The sequence below is a fragment of the Zalophus californianus genome, chromosome 2 (assembly GCF_009762305.2).
Source record: "Zalophus californianus isolate mZalCal1 chromosome 2, mZalCal1.pri.v2, whole genome shotgun sequence".
In the NCBI taxonomy this organism is placed as follows: Eukaryota; Metazoa; Chordata; class Mammalia; order Carnivora; family Otariidae; genus Zalophus; species Zalophus californianus.
The window spans coordinates 176,201,074-176,222,878 of NC_045596.1; the positions used below are offsets into that span (position 1 = coordinate 176,201,074).

The 21,805-nt window shown below is 35.6% G+C and overlaps 1 protein-coding gene across 1 annotated transcript in view; it reads right to left on the reverse strand.

The window, feature by feature from the left end:
* The window catches only part of TNKS (tankyrase), a 204,797-nt gene that overhangs the window by 27,912 nt on the left and 155,080 nt on the right, over nucleotides 1-21,805 (reverse strand). Inside the window, exons 12-17 of the mRNA XM_027597791.1 lie at nucleotides 17,433-17,604; nucleotides 11,911-11,990; nucleotides 8,151-8,296; nucleotides 6,184-6,349; nucleotides 4,547-4,766; nucleotides 4,156-4,265 (exon numbers count right to left, since the gene is read on the reverse strand). Of these exons, the coding sequence (XP_027453592.1) occupies nucleotides 4,156-4,265; nucleotides 4,547-4,766; nucleotides 6,184-6,349; nucleotides 8,151-8,296; nucleotides 11,911-11,990; nucleotides 17,433-17,604 (894 nt within the window). The remainder of the gene's footprint in view (nucleotides 1-4,155; nucleotides 4,266-4,546; nucleotides 4,767-6,183; nucleotides 6,350-8,150; nucleotides 8,297-11,910; nucleotides 11,991-17,432; nucleotides 17,605-21,805) is intronic.

Consider the following 21,805-nt stretch of genomic DNA (forward strand, 5'->3'; position numbering starts at 1 on the left):
GAATCCAGCTGAAACACAGAACACTCTAAATGACAAATACTACATAAAAAGACTATGAGGGCCCTAATTTAATTCTAGAAAGCTGGAAAGTAAGGAGAAGAGAAACATGCTTGGGCTCCAGGGAGAGCCATTTAATTGGACAATGATGTCATGAAATCCCAATTATTACACATTTTAGAGAAAGCACTGAAAAATGAAAAAATTAGCAAGTTGATTTATGAGATAATAGAAAATTACAGGTTTGTGCTAAATAAATATCAATGTCTTACACATTTATTGAATAACAGAAAAATTAACTGTCTTGTGTAAATGTATATTAAAAATATAAGACACTGTAATACAAAACACTCTCCTGAAATCTGTAACTTTTATTTAGACTTCTTAAACTGTGTTTGTTTCTCTAGTTAGAAAAACTGAGGTTGCAAGTTCTTTCCGTATAAAAACGCTCAAAGATACACCAGACAGCAGAATGAGCTCTCTAGAGGAAAAAAGGTAAAATACAAGTCAAAGATAATTACCAATAAACAACAGCTTAAGTAGCTTTATGTAGTTTCACAGATACCTAACATGATTATTTTATCCCCGGGCTACAAGTCATTACCTACTACTGAAGCCAGTTAATCTCTATTTCATACTGATACCGAGATGGTCGAGCACACAGATGACTTGTAGGGCTGTGCTATATAAGGGTGACAACCCAGCCCTTATTCTAACCAGTAGGATGGCTGTGGGGAGCAAGTTATCTTATAATAATAGTTACTACACTGGGTTTTAGAGTGCCGTAGGTTAGAGAATATTATGCACTTTCCACATGCATGATCTCACCTAATTATCACAACAACCCTGTAAAGAAGGTTTCAGCATCTGAGTTCTGCTAATGAGAAAATTGCAGATCAGAAGGACTAAGGCACTTCTTGAAGACTACCGGGTTATCAAGTAAAAGCCTAAAGATGAGATCCCAGATGTCACATCCTGAGTTCAGGTGTTCCCATTACACAGAGCTGCCTGCAAGGTCTTGCTGGACTAAAACTCAAGAGTCATTTCCTGAAAAGTTGAAAATGGCAAAGTGTATAATATCAGGGAGAAGCCATGTTAAGTAGGGATTACTGGGTAACACTATACCTCAAACTACTCTGCATACAGCTTTATTTTTAACTTAGAAGCTTCTATTTCATAGGAAGTACCACAAAAATCTCCTCCAAAACTGTTATTTCAGGACAGTGCATCATATATACCATGCAGCCAGGCCAGTTCAAGCATCATTGGGATGAACACAATATAACTTGTGTTTTGCCACCTTAACAGAGAAATGTGGACCAGAGCCCTACAATTTCATTAAAATATCCAGCCAAGGCTTATTATAACATGAATAAAAAGGGAATTTTGAAAAATAACAGATTTATGTATCTAGAGATAATAAAAATATAATTATATCTACCCTTTAGTTAAAAAAAGACAAAGTAGCTTTAAAAAATTTTTTTAAAAAGATTTTATTTATACATCAGAGACAGAGAGAGAGAGAGAGGCAGAGGGAGCTTGAAGCAGGCGGGACTTGATCCCAGGACCCCGGGATTACAATCTGAGCTGAAGGCAGATGCTTAACTGACTGAGCCGCCCAGGCGCCCCTGCTTTAAAAATTTTTATATTGTGGTTAACATTGGTCCTTGTTTTAAATCTACTAATCGAGACTGAGATAAATACTTATTTGACATGATTACTGACAACAGATTTTATGGTATACAAACTGCATTAGATAAAATTATGTTTTAGAGCAGAGATTCTCAATGGGGAGGATGGTCTTACCTACTGCCAACTGGGAATCACTGTGTCATAGGGATGTTAAAAGGGGGTGGGGGGAGAGATAAGTGTTGTACATAGCCAAAACCATGGCAACAAAAAAGGGTCAAGAAACCACAAAAGTAAAGGTTTTAGTGAATAACACTATGACTACTGAGTGAATAGTCATTAACTCACAGATAACTTGATTTTTGAATTTATAAAATTTACTACCAGAAGGACTTTTAGTGACTCAAAAAATCCACCTACACAATGAGGAAAAATACCTACTATAAACACATTATCTAGCCTGTTAACACTCTTTTAGTAGAAGGATAGGATGAACCAGGTTGATCAAAACCTCTATCACATGCTCTCTACATAGCCTGGAGGATTTTCTGTTCATTTTTACTTCGATAAATTACCTTCATTTACAAAAAGCTTAGCAGGAGGGATGTGATAACAGGGTAACATGAAAAGAGAGATGAAACAAAAAATGTCCATTATTTTTCTCACGTGGAGTTAGAAAATGATGGTGAAATAAGTATGAAATGGAACAGTGGGCCTCTGGTCTGGGCCTTGATTGCAGCGCACCTCCCTTTAGCTAAGGGCAAGGTAGCTTCAAGGGAACATGAGATAAGGTTGACCTGCACACTACATTACTATTTAGCCACCAGAGAGACCACTATACATTTATTTCTCTCATACACTAGTCACCAAAGGACACACACGTATAAGTAACATCTCAACGCCTTTCCTATCAGGAGAATGAGAATTAAAAGGTAAAATACTTTTGAATTAAGTTTTATGTTCTCTGCTCTCTGCGACAGCTGTAAAGACTATAACAGTTCAAGACGGATGGGAGAGAACTTATTTACATCCACAGTGTGTAAAATGGATCAAAAAGCACACAGATCCACAGAGTCTACACAGCTGGTAGTGTCAGTTTTACCTGGTCAGGTCGAGAACTAATTCTATTGCCCACATCTAACCTTACTCCTTCGTAGATTTATATAAAGTTAAAAGACTCTGCTTTAAGTTCTACTGATCCCATCAGCTTTATAAACTCTGAACTGAAGCGGCTGCAGAGGGATTAGAGGAATATACTATGGAGAGAAGCATCATGCTAAGAAGTCAACATTAATCTCCGAATGATACATATTTATAACAGTTATAACACAGAGGTAAAAAAGCATTATACATAACTGTATATGTAGTATGTTAGCAGCAAATATTTAGCTTGCCTGGCCCTCAGTAGAAATATACGCTGCACAGTGAAGCTGGGCATCTTATATGAAGGAAGGTTAGAAGAAAATTCTACTAAAGTTAATAAAAGATAATCATCTTGGGAACGATTACTGCAGTTTCAAGAGGATTGCAGTGCTAATAATACATACATTAAATCTGATAACTTTCAATTAATTTATTACATTGGGAAATGTCCTGTTTATCCAACTCAAACTGGACTGTTTGCCTTCCTTAAAAGTATTCCCACTCAGACTGTCATCTCTCTGAAACACTGGTTTCTGTAGAGGGGTTATATAAGAAGAGGGCATTCCTTACAGAGGGCAAGGGAAAAGAGAGGAAGAGAATATGAAATGACAATGATTAGTTTTTACTTATAGTTTGTTAGGCTTTTGCAAATCCAGAAACTGTCCTCATCGAGTGATTCCCACTATGAGACCCCTGGTCTCAATCCTGCATCTGTGGGTTTTTATAGTCAAACAGGGAATAAGTGAATGAAAGACAAGCACATGAACATTCACCCTGTGGGACTATTCCTGCGTGACTTAGGTCTGAGTGGGCCTTGGTGACTTCAGGCAGTCAGTTTCAACAAATGTCGTCAAGGCACTGCAGTACCCGCCTCTCCCTCCCGCAGCTGATGCTTACACTTAGAGTGCTTTGAGAACGGCTCGGGACTTCCACTGCAGGGCTTTAGCCAGTCACTCAAACTCTATGAAACCATATATACCAATGGCTCAACCATTGGATATTTTTAAGATGCTGATGATAAACAAAAGCAAGCATAATTTCCATGCCCACAAATAAAAAGCCTCCCGGAACTTACAGTTTCTAAAATCTACTTGGGGTAGAGTTAAGCCTATTATCTGTTTCAATAAATATTAAATGAGCAGCCGTTACATACCTCTTACTGTGCTAGACAATGTGAGGAGAACAGAAAGCTATAAAGAGCACGGCCCTTGACCAAAGGGTAGTTAAGCATAACTGGGAAGGCTGGAAACACTCTGAATAGGTAAGATTCAAATTGTGCTAAATTACGCTGTTGGTCAGATATCTACTTACTTCATGCACAGTATGCATTTGATAAAATAGTACATGTCAGTGAAGTTTTCTAGACTTGAACTTGAGCATGCTCACCCCATAGGATGCTGCATTATGAAGAGGAATTAAACCACCTTTGTCTTGGGCATTAACATCTGCTCCATGCTCTAGAAGATACTCAGCTACTTCCAGGTTATTGTAGCCTGCTATAAGAGGGAAAAAGGCAAACATGTCAGATTAAAAAAAAAAATCTATATTCATATCTCTGTATATAAAGAATGACCAGAAAAATGTTAGGATTTTAATACTTTTTGCTTTGAAAGCTAATACTCACATAACTAAGAGCCATTACAATAAGAAATTATATAAAATTATGTCAATCACAAGCATTTTACTATTTCTGCTTAGCATTTCTTTCATCTTCTGGTAAACTGTAATATGTATCCAAGAAAGGACAATGAGACTTGGAGGTGCTGGTGATACTTACCGGCCAGGTGCAGAGGGGTTGAGTTTCTGCCCTGGGTGTCTCTGCAGTTGATATTCTCTGGGGTACACAGCTTTTGCACTCTTGCCAGGCAACCTTTCTTGGCAGCATCCAACAAGGCAGCATCTCCCCTCAGCAAGTCCTGGATATCTGTGTCTCCCTCTTTTACCAAATCTAACGGTGTATTTCCATCTCTGTTCTTTTTGGTTGGATCTGCTCCATGCTAAAACAATAACAACAAAACAAACAAAACCAAATGGGGTTTGTATTTTCTAAAGTATCTTTCTTAAGGTTTATTTTTAACTTCATTTTCACTCACCCAAGGAAAGATATCTATGTTGTATGCATTTTGAAAAAAAAAGGCCATATCCTGCTTTACTTTGTAAATTCTCTACTTAGTAATACAGTGGATCAGTTTTGTAACTACTTCTCAACGGAAGGTCCAAGCCTCAGGATTAATAGTGATAGTGGGGAAGGTGCTGAGCACCTTTTACTTCTCATGTCATATACTTTCTCAGACACCAAGGTGTCTTCAGAAACCTCTTTTCCTTTTAAGAATGGCCTGGATGTTACTCTTTGGCCAGATTTTAATTACATAAAAATATTCAGTGTATATCATGAGAAGGAAGTAAGAAGAGGAAGACACACCGGTGGGAAATGTACTTAATTCTAAATGCAATCAATACAAAAGTTTACTAATTTTTTACTATTTTCATTTTAAGTCTCAACACCCAATATGAAATTAGGTATAAATGTACTCACAACTAATTTCATTTTAAAAGTCAAATCATCTATACCTATGAAATGAAATAAATAAAAGTCAAGGATGTTTATTATGGGCCTGACTGACTGCTGTTGGCTCAACAGAGAAATCTGGAATAAACCAAACTAGACAGTGAATTCACAGTGTCCCGGAAATTATTTCTTACCACCCAGTGAAAATAAAAATAAGTATCAAATACATTATCATTCTCAAGACTCATAAAAACATATCTGATACCATAAAAGCGGTAGGACAAGAATTCTATTTATGTTTAACCAGCATAAGTTTTTCTCTGGTTAAAAAAAAGAGAGAGAAAACTACATGTCTGATTATTTTTCACATCTTTTAATTTAAAAAAACCCCACAAAATTAAGTTAGCTTCATAAAACTTCTAGTTTCTGCTATTTCATTTATATCCCCCAAATTTATATGAATAACTCTGTTTAAAGATTATTTTATATTTTAATGCCAATCTAATATTTAAGTTCTTATATATATGTTTAATAATGAGCAATGAGTTTGTTAATAACAGCTACTAAGAAAAAAATTAGTGTTGATTAAAAATCTTGTTTCTCCTAGTACAACGGTTTCTGACTTTAATACCGTAAGTATTGGATAAGCCGTGCAAACTCACGCAACTCTGCAAAACCTACCTTGATGAACTGTGATGAACTGAACTTAATCAAATCAGTTCAGAAAGACACTTGAGACACTACTCAAAGCTATGTAAGTATCATGATATCACACTTAAATATCCCCCTAAAATAGAAAATGGAGCAGTCTCTACAGCACTTATTGTACTTAATAATTTACTGTGATGTAATTTTACATGCTAACCAAAAAATATAGTTACTTTATAATTTTTAAAATTACATACTTTTAAAAGGAGCTTGCAGATTTCATATTTTCCTTTAGCTGCTGCTTCATGCAGAGGGGTAAATTTCCATAAGTCCGCCACATTGACAGAAGCCCCATGCCTTACTAAAAGCTCAGCTACCTCATAGTGTCCATATGAACAAGCATTATGTAGGGGCACCAAGCCACTAAACAAAAGAAAATTATTTTAAAGACATATAACAGATCTTTGTGTTAAAATGATACTTATAATAAAAATAATTCTTCTATGGCAGTGACTATACTGAACACTCACTTCAAAAGAAAGAATTCTCCTCTGGTCTTGAAGATACAGTCATCCATTTCCAAATAAGGATTAACAATTTCAAAAACATCCCTTTCAATATAAGGATTTTCCCTAGTTTCCTGGTGATGGATAGAAATTTCACAGCAATCCTATGCTTAAAACACATACAGATATACCCACAGAAAAGTTCCATCACAATACTTTTAATTCAGGTTTCATCAATATAAAGAGCAACACTACAAAGTGATTTCAGGAATAATAATCTAATCAATAATTTGGTTTTATCAACTCAGATTTTCTTCTGTTTGGGTTTTCCTAATGAAAATTGTATGCTTATAAAATATACAACGCAATTTAACTAATTTATTTAGGCAAGTTCTACCTTTTGTCTTTGGTTTTTATTTTTTAATTCCTAATTCAGTAGTGGTTTCTATGCATAGATTTAAATACTTAGGTGTCACACAATGAAAACCCAAAATGCAAGTGATACAGAAACTTCAGTATTCAGTAAGGAAAATAGTGACACCAACCATAAACTTCAGCCAGATGAGAAAAATCTAGCTGCCTCAACTTATGAGCAAACTATTCTGAGATAACTCTAAGCTCTGGGTTGGAAGGCAGCTGGCATTCAAAAACGATAGAAAGGGCTTCCTATAAAAAAGGGTGAATCAAAAGGATAAGCTAAGTTGCACTTAAAACATGACAAAAACAAGGTATCAAATGCCTTCTTATTTAGAGGTTTTGTTTTGTTTTGTTTTGTTTAATGTTTTGAGACCAAAAATGCTAAGTGCTAACTAAAATGGGCAATGGAAACAAATGCTGGTTGCTCTCCAGGGCACTACAATATTTGGAAAGAGCTGGTGATATTATTACTGAATATTCAAGTCTGATGTGTCCCTTTTAAAAGATAAATAAATCCATAATGGTTAACTGAAGTCTAAATTGTATGGTTTAATTCTACAGTACTCTGATATGTAATTGCACAGAAAAGTGCTTGCTTATTTCTATTTTGAGATATGAAATTAACTCAGAATACGGAAGCTCATCTCAGTTAAAACTTCCTTCTCGCATTTCTAAATAGCTGCCGTGACTACTTTAAACTGTCTAGATAAATTAACATAATTTAGTAAACAATATAAAAATATAGACTATCTGAATTAGTAAAAATAAAATTATATGTCTATTAATACCAATGACTTTGGGATGGATGGCTTCTTTTGGGAAGAAATTATACATTTTTAATAGCAAAAAAGAAAAAAGAACGAACAATAAATTACAAACTATATTTTAAACACATTCATACAATGCAATAAAATACTGTTACGGGCATTAAAAAGATGAGATGAACAATTAAGTACTGATATGGAAAGACATCAAGATACACTCCTGGGTGAAAAAGCAAATTGCCAAGGAGGCTGCATGGCACGGCGTCATCCTTTGTGTTAAAAACAAGCGCTGCCACTATAGGAGCATAGGCACTGATTTATCCTTTTAAAAAATCTGGAGGATTATCACAAAGTGTTTATGTAATCTCTAGAAGGTGGGGTGATAGGGATTTTCATTTCCTGTACTGTACATTTCTATTAGATGCTTTAAATTTTAAAAAAACATGTATTACTTGAATAGTGAAAAAAAATCTAAGACTTCAAAAAATATTAAAAAAAATATTTGTAAGTCCCAAATAGCTAAATTCTAACACATACCCTTTGTCTTTGGCGTGGACATCGGCACCGTGGTGTAGAAGGTACTCCACAACAGACACACGATTGTAGCCTGCTGCAAAGTGTAAAGGTGTAGAATGCCGGCCCTCCAAATCTCTGCAATTCACATTTTGAGGGCTGCAAAGTTGCTTTAATGACATACACACACACAAACACAAAAAGAACATTAGTATTTATTCATAGGTTTTGCTCCAAACTACTATAGGCATCTTGGGTAAGCTGTAATTTCCTAATGAATATTTATTTTCAGATTAGATAATGCCAGTGATGTTTAAAAATCAGCACTCTGCTTGATTTCACTGAGTCTACAAATATTTTTACTGTTTACAGAGCAATTTAATCTCTTTTTTTTCTAATATTTCCTGGCCAAAATCCTAATCAAGAAGAAAAACCCATAATAAAGCAAGAATCTCCAAGGCAAATGATGCCTTCATCTTTCATCCTCATAAGACTTTCCTCCCCAAGACTGTTTGCCCCAGCATGTCCTGCTTGTACTATCATGCTGTCTGCCATGCTTTACTCAAGTAGGACCAACCCTGGCTGACCGCAGAACTACCCAGAGCTCTCGTCTCGGCTGACGTGGCAAGCAAAAAGCTGCCAGAAAAATTACATTAATTCTGCCTGGGCCATCCACTCGGCCCTCTGACCCGCTACAGCAAAGCCTGATGCTTCCCCTGATCTTTGGGAGATGTTTGTCTAACTCTCTGAGTCAAACTGATTCCAATCATGCTCTCGTTTTTTGTCTTTCATCTCCTTGTGAATGTGAGCGTTTCAGCACAAGCTCAATTCTGTCTGCTTATAGAGCAGCAGGAAGCAAAGGAAGGACGGGCAGGCTGCACCACTGGAGGTGACAGATGAATTTTAATAACAATACGTGAATAATAATTCACAATTTATAAAGAATTTCATATTCCTTCAGTGAGAGAATTATTTTCTATCTGTGAAGTTGATCATTATCTCCATCTTACAGATAAATAAACCAAGGCTCAGAGAGGGCTAAGCAACCTGTCCTTTTTCACAGAGTTGGTAAGGTAAAGGGTATAATAAAGGCTCAAACCTGGTTTTCCCGATTATAGTCTCTTGATCTTTCTGCTACATGCTTGCTTACTTTCCTAATTACCCTCATTCAGAGAAGTGATGTAAAGAAAGGTAATGGAAAGAAGAGCCAAAAAAACCCCCGAGAAAACAGTGACATTTTCTAGCCTACAAGGTATGACGGAAGGGCTTGCCAGGCATTTGACAATCTTGCTCCCACTCCTGCCACTGTAATGAGCTATTATTATATAAAAACTAAGAGCCTGGAAGGCATCTGCTTCTACGGACTTACTGAGTAGGGGCCTTCCCATCGGTAGGGTAAAAGCAGGACTTTGCAGGTGGTACGATGTGTACATGACGGAAGGAGATCTGGGCCGTAAGGGAGAGATCTCACCAGCTCTATGTGGAAAAGCCCCAGACTCTAAAATCTCAAGAGCCACTGTCATCCGGCCAGGTCAAATATCTTACCCTTTTACGACAAGTGAGTCTGTGGCTACCTTAACACATAAATTATAGAATCAAAAACAAAATGAAATAGAAGTGAATAAATTAATACATAAAACTAAAGAGCACAAAAACTTGGTAGTAAACACCTTCTACTGGTGTCTTACATGATTGAAGCTGCTTCTTGGGGCTGTTGCGTTTTCTTCAGGCTGTTACATTCTAAAGTAACTTTTTTTTTTCGCAGAGAATATCAGCAAAACAGGGATGCGGTACAGAATGAAACACAACTCATTCTGCCAGGTTACAAAAATAAAAGCCCATTCTGCATTAAACATTTGCTTTCTAATATCTGGAAGTTCTTTATTCTCTGTTCGATTTCACTTTCCTTTTGAATGCCCAAGCAATTTTACGTTCTTCCTACCTGATTTTCCTAATTTCAAATACTTTACTCAGCAAGCAGCCTTTTCTTCTAATTCCTAACATTTTAATACTTTCTGAAGCCTCTAGGGAAAGAAATTTACCGTGCTTAATTCTCACTTAATTTGTGCTTTGTTTTTCTTCTGCCACTTCCATTCCATTCATAAAAATATTGTTGGTCTTTACTGTGAATGGATTGTTTAGGAGACCTGAAAGCTGTAGTAGATTTGCCTATCAGTACATACAAAACATGGAATTAAAAACTACATATTAAGAAAATACTAAACAATTAATTTAATGATAATGGGCACATGTAGCAAGTCTGGTGCTGAGATTATCATGCCCTGATGCAGAAAAGGAGTCCTGATCACTTTTATATTTAAACATTTTCTTTAATTAGCATATATTTCAAATGACAAAAAGTATGTAATTTTAATTAAGAAAAAAGTATATAGTTTTAGATCTAAGAGAACTTTAAAATTTCTCCCCAGTGGTTATTACAACTGAAGTTTACTGTTTTCCTTTAAATAACTTAGATGTTCTTGTAAGATGGAAGAGATATTAGAAGTGGCCACATACTGAAACAAAGAAAATTTCTAGGCAACAGAGCTTGAAAGTGTTTACTGTATTTTCCTTTTTAAGATTTTATTTATTTGAGAGAGAGAGAGAGAGAGAGAGACCATGAGCAGTGGGTACAAGCAGACTTCCCACTGAGTGGGGAGCCCGATGCGGGGCTTGACCCTGGGACTCTGTGACTATGACCCGAGCCGAAGGCAGACGCTTAACCTACTGAGCCACCCAGGCGCCCCGTGTATTTTCAACCAGTACACATCAGAAAGAATGCTACATTAGTTTGCTGAAAATCACAAAAATAGAGTTTGCTTAATAAGAAGTGACAAAGTTTAGCTTGTAAAAAATAACCTGGTATGACGGTCAGTACCAATTTCACAATTAGCCTTTCTTTTTTTTAAAAAAAAGAAAGAAATACAAACTACAAGATCAACCCCCAAATAAGAACAAAACCCCTACCTCTTTCTATCTTCATCCCTACATAAGTGATTACAGATAGGAAGTATCTGTTCTTAAAAAGCATATTCAGTATCAGAATATCATTTCATACTTGAAAAAAATTACATCTATCATTTAATGTTAATGTTTGTAATTTAATGTTTCTATACCACAAATAAAGGCTGTTAAAATTTTCCTGGCAAGCAGAGTTACATGGAAAAGAAAATCCTGGGGTGCCTGGGTGGCTCAGTTGGTTAAGCATCTACCTTTGGCTCGGGTCATAATCCTGGAGTTTCAGGATCAAGCCCCACATCAGGCTTCCTGCTCAGCAGGAAGTCTGCTTCTCCCTCTGCCCCTCACCTCGTTCGTGCTCTCTCTCTCAAATAAATAAATAAAATCTTAAAAAAAAAAAAGAAAATCCATCTTCTGTATATAAATTAATTCCAAACAGTTGCAGGATCATAAGAACGATTTCCTAGAGCAACTGTGAAAATCTCTTAGAAGAGGTGAAGAAACGCCGTTTTGAACTTTATTGTACAATATATTACCTGGGCTTGAACTAGCTTAGAAAGTTATTAATGTGGCTACAAATAAGACTTTCATTAATATAAGTGAAAATAAAAGAGCTTTCATATAACTAGAAGGAAAGTGACTAAAGTAGTTTAACGGATATAAAGCACATACTAGAAAATCCTTCCTAAACAGCTCTCCTGTTTACGGATCTACTTTGTTCATCCCTTTTATTGTTTAGATTTGAATAGTTTCACCTAGAAGTTTAAAATGAACTGGTTAGCAAAGTTTCAATAGTGCTACCCGAGATGTTAAAGCACTGATTTACCTTCACAGTTTCCAAGTCTCCAGCTTTAGACGCCTCTAGGAGTCGATAGTCAACATCAGAAGTGCGTATAGGTGTACTTTCTGAATAAAAGAGAGGAAAGATTACTACTGTTGGTTTTTAAGGAATCACAGAGTTAAGAAGGGAAAATTATTTGATGATTGGAAAGAGAGATTAAGGGTTCAGAAATTCCTGAGATCTAATTTATGGATTTTTCTAAACTGTTTTCAGATAAGAAAAAAGTGGCTTCTTGTTTTCATTCCCGTCTATCTCATCCTAAGCTACATTTAAATAAATTCAAAGACACACAAATCCTTCTCCACCCCTAATATTCTAGTCTTCAAATTTTCTGGCCAACACTTGGCAAAAGGGAATAAAGAAACATAGGAGCATGATATCAAAAACATCTTCATGATATTTTGGTCTTACAAATGTGGTAGCAAAGCTTTGCCATAGATTTTGTTGTGTAAACCGAGGGAAGGCACTCAACTTTGAGGACTCAGTGTTTAGCTTTCTTCTTTTTGGTCTCGACTTCCTCAATATAAACAGAAGGACTACTCCCCAAATCAGTGATCTCAGAAAATATAATCAGTGTACAAAAGGGCCTACTAAATACAGAAATTTGTTTAATTCACATTTATTGAATAGCTTCAAGGAAATGCCATTAAAAATGTCTGTAATGTATGGTGATTAACATAATAAAATAAAATTAAAAAAAATAAAACAAATAGTTAAGTCCCATGGGGAAAAAAATAAAATAAAAAAAGTCTGTACAACTGGGAGGTGTGACACAAATGCTAAATAGAATATAATTAGATTAGGCTGTTAGATCTAGAAATACAAGGCTAACAAATGAAGTGTTTCAATACAATATAAACAAACCAAAAATTCATTACACATTGGCTCAAATAAAAAAATTTCAAAGAAAACAACATATATCACTCAAAATATGTTCATAGACATCACGTGCGGCCTTTACAATGCACATGTATGTACACACTCAAGTAACACAAAAGGAGTTCAGTCCAGGAGACTTGGATTTTGACTAGAACAGGTGACAATGGACAAATCACTTAATAGCTTAGCTTTTGCTCCTATAAAGTGAGTACTGGTTTCCCTTACATCCTCTTTCGGATTTAAGACTACATTATCTTATGATCAAAGATGCCTTTCTTGAGTCCACTGTCTACATGGAAAGATCAAGTGATGCTATGAAAAGGTTTTAGATTAGAAGAAATACTTCGGTTCTTTCTAGTCTAAAGTGCTTCATTCAGGAGAGTGGCTTTTACCGAATAGGTTATGAGAACTCTTCCATTACAGATAAAGTGTGTTTATTTAGTCAGGATAATACTTAGCAGATAAAATGCTAAGATTAAAGTGACGAAAGAGGAGAGTATTTCATATGATGAAGTACATTTTTGAAACATCAATAAATATTTTTCTTTAGAAAAGAGTTTATTATTTGCGGAATTGTGGAGGAAAGAAATCAGGTCTTGCTCGTCTTCATGTTCCTTTTCACAGAGAACATTCAAAAATCATCTGCTGAATTGACTTCCATGCTATTTTATATTGGGGTCAGTGTGTTTGGCCCATCATCTCTCTTTCTTCGGCTGCCTTTAACCTGTTCTTTCTTATTTGTCTCCATTCTTGCTGTGCATGCCATTGCTGCATTTATGGGTGAGACAGTCCATTTGTATATTACTTCTCTGTGACAGTGATTCTGGAAGTTGGTAAAACTCACTGAAACATCCTTTGGATATCTATAGGTAATATTTTAGTTTATCATTTCAACAAAATAAAATGACAATTATTTATGTATATGGAGTTAGACCTTTGGATATTTTCAGATCCTAGCATTTGAAGGATACAATTAATATGGCTAAATGTTTTAATTTTAAGAACTATTTGAAACTGGCACACTGATCTTGATGCAGACTATTTGCAAAGGGTATAATTTCACAATCAAGCAAAAATTTTTATGCAAATAGAATGCTTCTGAGAACTATGGAGAAATCCTTACTCCTAGTCAAAGAGTAGAAAGTAGTTATTTAAAGATATTGATTAATTACTATACAAATTATAGAGTTTTGCATTCATTATAAATACTGAACAGGCTTAGAACAGATTCATTTTTAGAAACAATGTGAACAAAGTATTAGCTGAAAGGATATATACGCCCCAGGAACTTTGTACAAAGAGATGCAGAATTAAAAGAAGGATATAAAAATGAAGTTAAAAGGGAATATAAGAGTAGCTGATATGCAAAGTACTATATTAGTAAAAAGTGTAAGAAAAGTACTATATTGTTAAAAAGTTAAGAAAAAAATCCAGAATGTTTTAACCTTATAAATTCTTTTATAAGCACACTGGTTTTTGCAGAGTTTGAAATTAAAGATTTCACCTTGAGTCAAAGGTTAAAGATGAGCTTCTAATTTTTTTCTCCAGTTCTATTTTGGCTCACCAGAATTAAAAAAAAAAAAAGGAAGGATAAAGGAAAGGAAAGGAAAAGGAAAAGGAAAAGGAAAAGGAAAAGGAAAAGGAAAAGGAAAAGGAGCCCCAAACCTAAAGTTCCAAAGCCTGGAAGGCAATTTGTTATTATTATTATTTTTGAATACCCTTAGACTGGCTGCTTACTGGACTGGCAATAGGTCGTAGTGGCTTATTTCAATGTGCAAATGCAAATGGGGATTTCAGTGTTTCATTTAGCTGTTATAAATCCCCCAAATCCTTACTTCTATAAATGATTAGGTAAAAGTAATGGGATAACCATATTGGAATATACAGTCAGAATTATTTCATGCCAAAGTCTAGCCTAAAATTGCTGTTTAAAAGAACTGTCCGTGATGCTGGAAATATTCTTTATCTGTGCTAATATAGTAGCCACTAGTCATATGTGGACAGAGCAGGTATAGAGAAAGCAGGTCTGGAGAAAAAAGTAAAATCTTCTGAAAGGATGTTTTAAAATGCTGGTTTATAAAAGCTGCTATCTGACATTAATTTTGACATAAATACTGCCAACAGTTTACAATTTAAACTCTATTAGTGTAAACTACTGGCAACTACTGACTTGGGAGCTGGACGTGCAGGTCTCTAAAAGTGGATCTTAAACCTCGTATCAACAGGTGTATTAAATGCATCTTTAAAATGTTACCCAGACGAGAACTCCAGTAACTTAGTATACATCCTGTATGACTGATGCATTCTTTTAGGAGTCATTACACATACAACCTGGAATGGTTGAGTAAATGTAGGTATAATCAAAAAGTTCAGCTAGTACATGGTCCACAGACTATAGATATATAAGTTTCTCATAGAAATATTAGTTTAAAAAATTATATCCTTTTCCAAACAAAAAACAATTCTTATTTTCAAAACCTTTCTAAGGGCAAGATTTTATCATATAATTCTACTGTCTATATTATTTTACCAGATCAATAAAGAATATTAAGAATTAAACCAAAAAGTTCTGGCATGTCCTACATTACACATTTAATTACCTCTATGTTTTATCTTCAGACAAAACCCACAGACAAAAAGAAAGGGATGGGAAACAAGAGCCAATTATACCAAATTAATTTTGTATCTAGCTCACCATTTTTCAATAGCAAGACTGTGTTATTTCCTCAAAAACAAAGTTTTAAGAAGAATTATCAAAATAACTGAATAAAATATTTCATTTGTGATTCAGTATTTAATTGTATCTTTTACCAGAAGTCATATATTCTAATTGCATTGATTCAGAAGACATTTAAAGAGCATTCATGGATCTAATCTGCTTAATTTATTCAATCCTTTCTTCTCCCTTTTGTCAATTATCTCTAAATTTATGCAGAATATTATTAGAAATTTTAATGTGATAGCTATCTGTTTGCCCGATTTATGGTTACAACTTATAAAATCTAACTTAAAATTCAGCACTAAATGGTTCTTGGTAAAAGTGTACGAAAAAATTTAGAATGTTTTAACAAAAATCACACCTTTTAGAAATTACATTAGAATTTACTGAGAAGGCAGAAAGAAGTCCTCGTCAAAGCATGATCATTTTCTTTAAGTAAATGTTCTATTGCTCCGTAGAAACAGGAAGTTACATGAAATCATGTTTTTCATAGTTCAAGCTTGCAATTCTATTATAGGAAATTTCATTCCTTTAGATCTTTTTAGTTTCTATGGTAAAGGTGCCCTAGACAGGGCTTACTTCAAATGTCTCAAGATCACCATCTAAGACTAAAGTAGAATGATACTATCTACGAATGAGCTAGCACGAGGAAAGTAAATCCCAATTAGTAGCTTTTAAAATGTGGCAAAGATACTCTTATGAGGCTGGTTAACTCTGATTCAGCTCTAACAATACATATGAGCTCCACAAGCCTAGAAAGTTCTCTATTTCAGAATATAGTTGTGATTCTTACCTGTGCTGTACTTTTGGGGGGAGCCCTTTAGAAATTTGTGGGGTTTATTTTTGTTTTCTAGTGTTGTTTTATCCAAGCTATTACAATTACAATAATTATAAATTGTTTAACTGTAACTTACTGTCATTTTCCCTTTATATTATAGTTAATTTGGGGTTTTGGGAAGGTATCTGTACAGTCAGGTCACATTACCTATAAATTTCATTTCTGGATAAGAAAAGGGGATATTATAAAATATTCATTATGACAAGGGGGGGCACTGTGTCTGATGGAGTAAAGAAATCCTGGGTTACAGGCAGAAGTAACTAGGACTTCAGATTCCTAGTCTGTAGCCTTCCTTCTCCATTTTACTCTTCCAGTTTGTTATGTCATTCTAGAGCAGATAAAACCCACAGACAAAAAGAAAGGGATGGGAAACAAGAGCCAATTGTACCAAATTAATTTTGTATCTAGCTCACCATTTTTCAATAGCAAGACTATGTTATTTCCTCTAATTGGGGGGCTCAGGAAACTAATCAACTTTCATATCAGTTCTTTGTTTAATCTCCCTCAATAAATTAAATAGATAAAATACCTAATGCTGTACTAGGTAGGCATTAATATTCAACAAGATTTTATAATTATATTTAAGCTAGAAAAAACAAGATAATCTCCTAATGGTGCAATGAAGTTAAGAAATACAAAAAAGTAGGTCAGACTATCACATATATACGAAAAATTAATTAAAGATCATTACCAGGTGAATGATTTCTTATTTTCTCTATTTGATAGATTTTAGAGCTGCCATAATTCCACACTGTTTATATGAGCTTTAAGTCACCTTTGATCATAGCACCCATGAGTCAGATTTTCAATTTAAAACTAAAAAAAAAAAAAAAAAAAAAAAAAAAAGAGAGAGTATATGCCTCCTTCTCATGACACCTACCTCACTCCACCAAAAACGTTGATAGGGAGGGCCTCAGGCTAAACTGCAAGCAAGGAAAGGTATGAAAAATATTCAGGCAAAGAAAGCATTCCAAAGGGCTACTTAAAACAAGTGGTGCAAAGTTTGTCTGTTCGTATCAGTGGACATGAAACGGGAAGCACAGAATGTACTGCTTATTTATTTTATCTCACCGCTTAGAATCTGCTGCACAGCTTCGTTCCCCATCTGTGCTGCTGTAAAGCCTTGTAAAGAGATGATGGAAGGATCAGAGCCGTAGCTCAGCAGGAGGCGGCAGGTCTGCAGGTGACCTGCGAGGGCAGCTCTATGCAAAGCAGTCTGACCCAGGGTGTCCAGTGCATTCATCTGAAAAATCACCGGGTGGGCACAGAGAATTCAGTATCTACTTGTTCCATTTTACACCCTAGCAAATAAATATTTTATTTAATTTATTTTATTTTGCTTTGTTTTGTTATGTTATGTTATGTCACCATATAGTACATCATTCGTTTTTGATGTAGTTTCCATGATTCATTGTTTGCATATAACACCCAGTTGCTCCGTGCAGTATGTGCCCTCTTTAATACCCATCACCAGGCTAACCCATCCCCCCACCCCCTCCCCTAAAACCCTCAGTTTGTTTCTCAGAGTCCATAGTCTCTCATGGTTCATCTCCCCCTCCGATTTCCCCCCCTTCATTTTTCCCTTCCTTCTCCTAATGTCCTCCATGCTGTTCCTTATGTTCCACAAATAAGTGAAACCATATGATAATTGACTTTCTCTGCTTGACTTATTTCACTTAGCATAAGCTCCTCCAGTCCCATCCATGTTGATGCAAAAGCTGGGTATTCGTCCTTTCTGATGGCTGAGTAATATTCCATTGTATTTATGGACCCCATCTTCTTTATCCATTCATCTGTTGAAGGGCATCTCGGCTCTTTCCACAGTTTGGCTATTGTGGACATTGCCGCTATGAACATTGGGGTGCATATGGCCCTTCTTTTCACTACATCTGTGTCTTGGGTAAATATCCAGGAATGCAATTGCTGGGTCATAGGGTAGCTCTATTTTTAAATTTTTGAGGCACCTCCACACTGTTTTCCAAAGTGGCTGTACCAACTTGCATTCCCACCAACAGTGTAAATAAATTCTTATGAGAAAAATAAACTGTCAGGGCACCTGGGTGGCTCAGTCATTAGGCGTCTGCCTTTGGCTCAGGTTGTGATCCCAGGGTCCTGGGATCAAGCTCCCGCATCGGGCTCCCTGCTCCCGCATCGGGCTCCCTGCTCCGCGGGAAGCCTGCTTCTCCCTCTCCCACTCCCCCTGCTTGTGTTCCTGCTCTCGCTATCTCTCTCTCTGTCAAATAAATAAATAAAATCTTAAAAAAAAAAAAAGAAATTGTCAAAAGCGTTCTGAAAAATGCCACAGACGGTTTACTATTAACTTTTGGTTACTGCTTCTGAAAAAAATACCAGTTTCTTAGTTATCCTTCTCTGACCGCCTTACTGAAAATTACAACATCCTCATCCCTGCCCTGAATGACTGTCTTTCTGTCCATCTTCCACCCCTGCCACTCCCCTCAACAACTAGAATGTAAGGTCTCTGAGGGCTGGGACTCCGATGTTGACTGCCTGCCACATCCAACATGTACGTGAAATACTTTTGGATGAATGGGTTTTACCTAACTTGCTCCCGTAATATAAAGACAACAGAATATGTAAGCCAAGACAAAGTAGTTAATTACATTTCTTTTCTAATTTTAGTAAATAATTTTAATAGAATACTCTCATTACTAACCTGAATTACTAATGCCTGAATTACTAACACATTTAACCCTCCCCCAAAAGATTTAAATTTTCAAATGTTTCATTTTTAAAACTTCGAAGAGTTATAAAGGAAGAATAATTTAGGTAGTTTTAAGATAACATTCAACTCTGGGATCAGCTTCATAATTTGATCAAACCTGTTTTCCAGGATGCCCCAGTAAATACCCTCTATTCCAATCAGACCAAAGTCCATGTTCATTATACATGCTGATTCTTTCAGAGAAGCCCTTCTTTCTGCCTTTCTGGGTTATGAAATCCAGTGCAAGTCTCATCTTTCTTAAGAAGTCTTGATTACTTGAAGGCTTGATGATTACTGCCTTTCTGAATACCCATGTCAAGTTAGTACTATCTTACAAATTTTAACACGGGGCTAGTTTTTGTTATGGCTATTGAGATTATGGATTGTATTATATAGGTTTTTCTGAGTTTTCTAGAAAGCTCCTCTTCAGGGCATAGAGTAAATTGTCAAATGTACGCTAGCAGATTATTCTAAGCATTTGTGCACACCCACCAAATACAAGATTAAGGAAAGAAAAGATTTAAGACGACTGATCTCCATGTCTCAGTCTTTCATCCTTTTAAGTAAGGCTGTCACACTTGTTCAGGCAAGGGTTCATCTAAATCCTTAATGGTGTTTCACAAAATTTGCCATGAAATACTGATATATTTAATTAGATCTCATTTGCCAGCGGAAAAGCGACTCTTTATACATAGGTGACATAAAAGCACAGCCATTAGCATGTATTGATGGAAAACATAAGCTACCAAAGTAAACTTCTTGACTTTCTATTTCTCTGTTACCTCACCACAAGAAAAAAACTTAAAATTGGGAACATTCTAATCATTAACATTTTTCTGGAAATTTGACAAGAAACCCACTAAATTATTTAATTGTAGTGACAGAAATCCTCAGTACAGCTTGTTAAATGATAGGAACATGGTCGAGAATTACTACTTCAAAATACAGATATTACCAAGTTATTTTTCAGCTCAAACGCAGTGACTCTTCAGTGCCTTCAAGTAAACTTGAACTCCTCAGCATGTCATTTAAGACCATCTGTAATTTACTTTTATATTATCTTCCTTTCTACTATATTTTTTCGTCACAATTTGATAGGCTTGCTATGCTCCAGCTTTATTAGATTACACTGGAACCCCATTTTATGAAGGTGTTAGTTTCTAAAGTCACTGCAAAAGGTAAAATCTGTCTTTGGTCAACATTATCCTTGCAAACACCTTAGCAATGTAATGGCAGAGACAGATAAAAGGTTTCTTAGTAAATTCAAAACTTGCCAGTTTTACCTTCACTGTGTTAGCAGATCAACTGAACACCAAAGTCATTCAGTATCTTTAAACACTAAAAACACACTATGTGTAAGGAGAGGTTGTCTTGATATATATTAGCATGGTGAAACTGAGCACAGTAGAGAAAACAGCAGATTCCCTTCTGTCTCTCACTCACTCTGGGGGATGCACTTATGGAACAAATCTGGGCAAAAATCACCACTCACCAATATTATTTACATTAACTTTCCTTGTTCGTCTCTACTCTCAGTTTTGGAGGGGTGGTCCTGAATGCAACTCCACTAACACATGCTCATTTCTCTACTGAGCTATTATTCTCTGTTTCATACTTCTTATCCTTGTGTATAGCTGTCAAAATTAGAACCAAGTTGTTTACCTCCTAAAACGTCTCATAAGGACGGGATACAACTTACATTTACTAAACACTTACTGATGTTAGGCTCTGTGCTAGATGCTATATATAAATTGGAAGCTATTTAAAAGCAGAAATTATGACTGGATCTTAAATGTAATTCTTCCCCTCTGCCCTCCCTAACCCCAGAAATACAAGGTCTAGGACATAGCTTGGAGCTATGTGAATAGCTTATGTGAATAAGTGAAAAAAAAAATAGAATATATAAATCGTTGTTAAAGTCCATTTATAAAAGGAATTTTTTATGTCTAGCTGAAAAAAAATTCCAACCATTTGATGAGGACTAATTGATAATGCTAGAAAGTTAAAACCTTGATCATATACTGAAGCTTTATGTCCTCATCCCTGTTTATGTATATAAGGCATTTACCCATTTCCATAGGTGGTACTATATTCTAGTATCTCAGAAAACGAAACTTTCTTAAAGTACAAGACAGAGCAGCGTAACATAAAATTCTTTGCTTTAGAAAATGTATATATTTTTTATTATGAGAGAATTTTCCCCTTGAACTCTAAATAGTTATCACAGCAACAAAAGAATATCGATGGAGGGCTTTATCAGACAACAAAGATGAAGCACTGCGAGAAGCCGTAGAGAAGTATCAGCGATATTTAACAGAAGTACTCATTCCACAGAAACAAGCAGAATAACAAAACTAGAACAATTTGGTGATACTTTGTATAACCCAGAGAATGAACAAGAATGGATGCCAGGGGAAATATTAAATAGACATTCGACAAGGGTTTTTGTGAGGAAAATCCTCATTAGAAGCAAATGTCAAATTTCTCAGATTCCCTCATCTGAGGACTCCAGGCTTGTCCTTCTATGGTCAAAAGATGCCTGTGGCAGCTCTATACCATCAACTCCAACTCCAAAGCCAAAAAAGGATATTTTATACATCTATTGTAAAAAAAGAAGAAACCTTTCCCAGTGGACTTCCTATGGCTAGGGCCAAAAATGCCTCCCAAACTGATGCCTATTCCAGTCACAAGCAAGGAGAATAAGATTACTAAAACTGTTTCA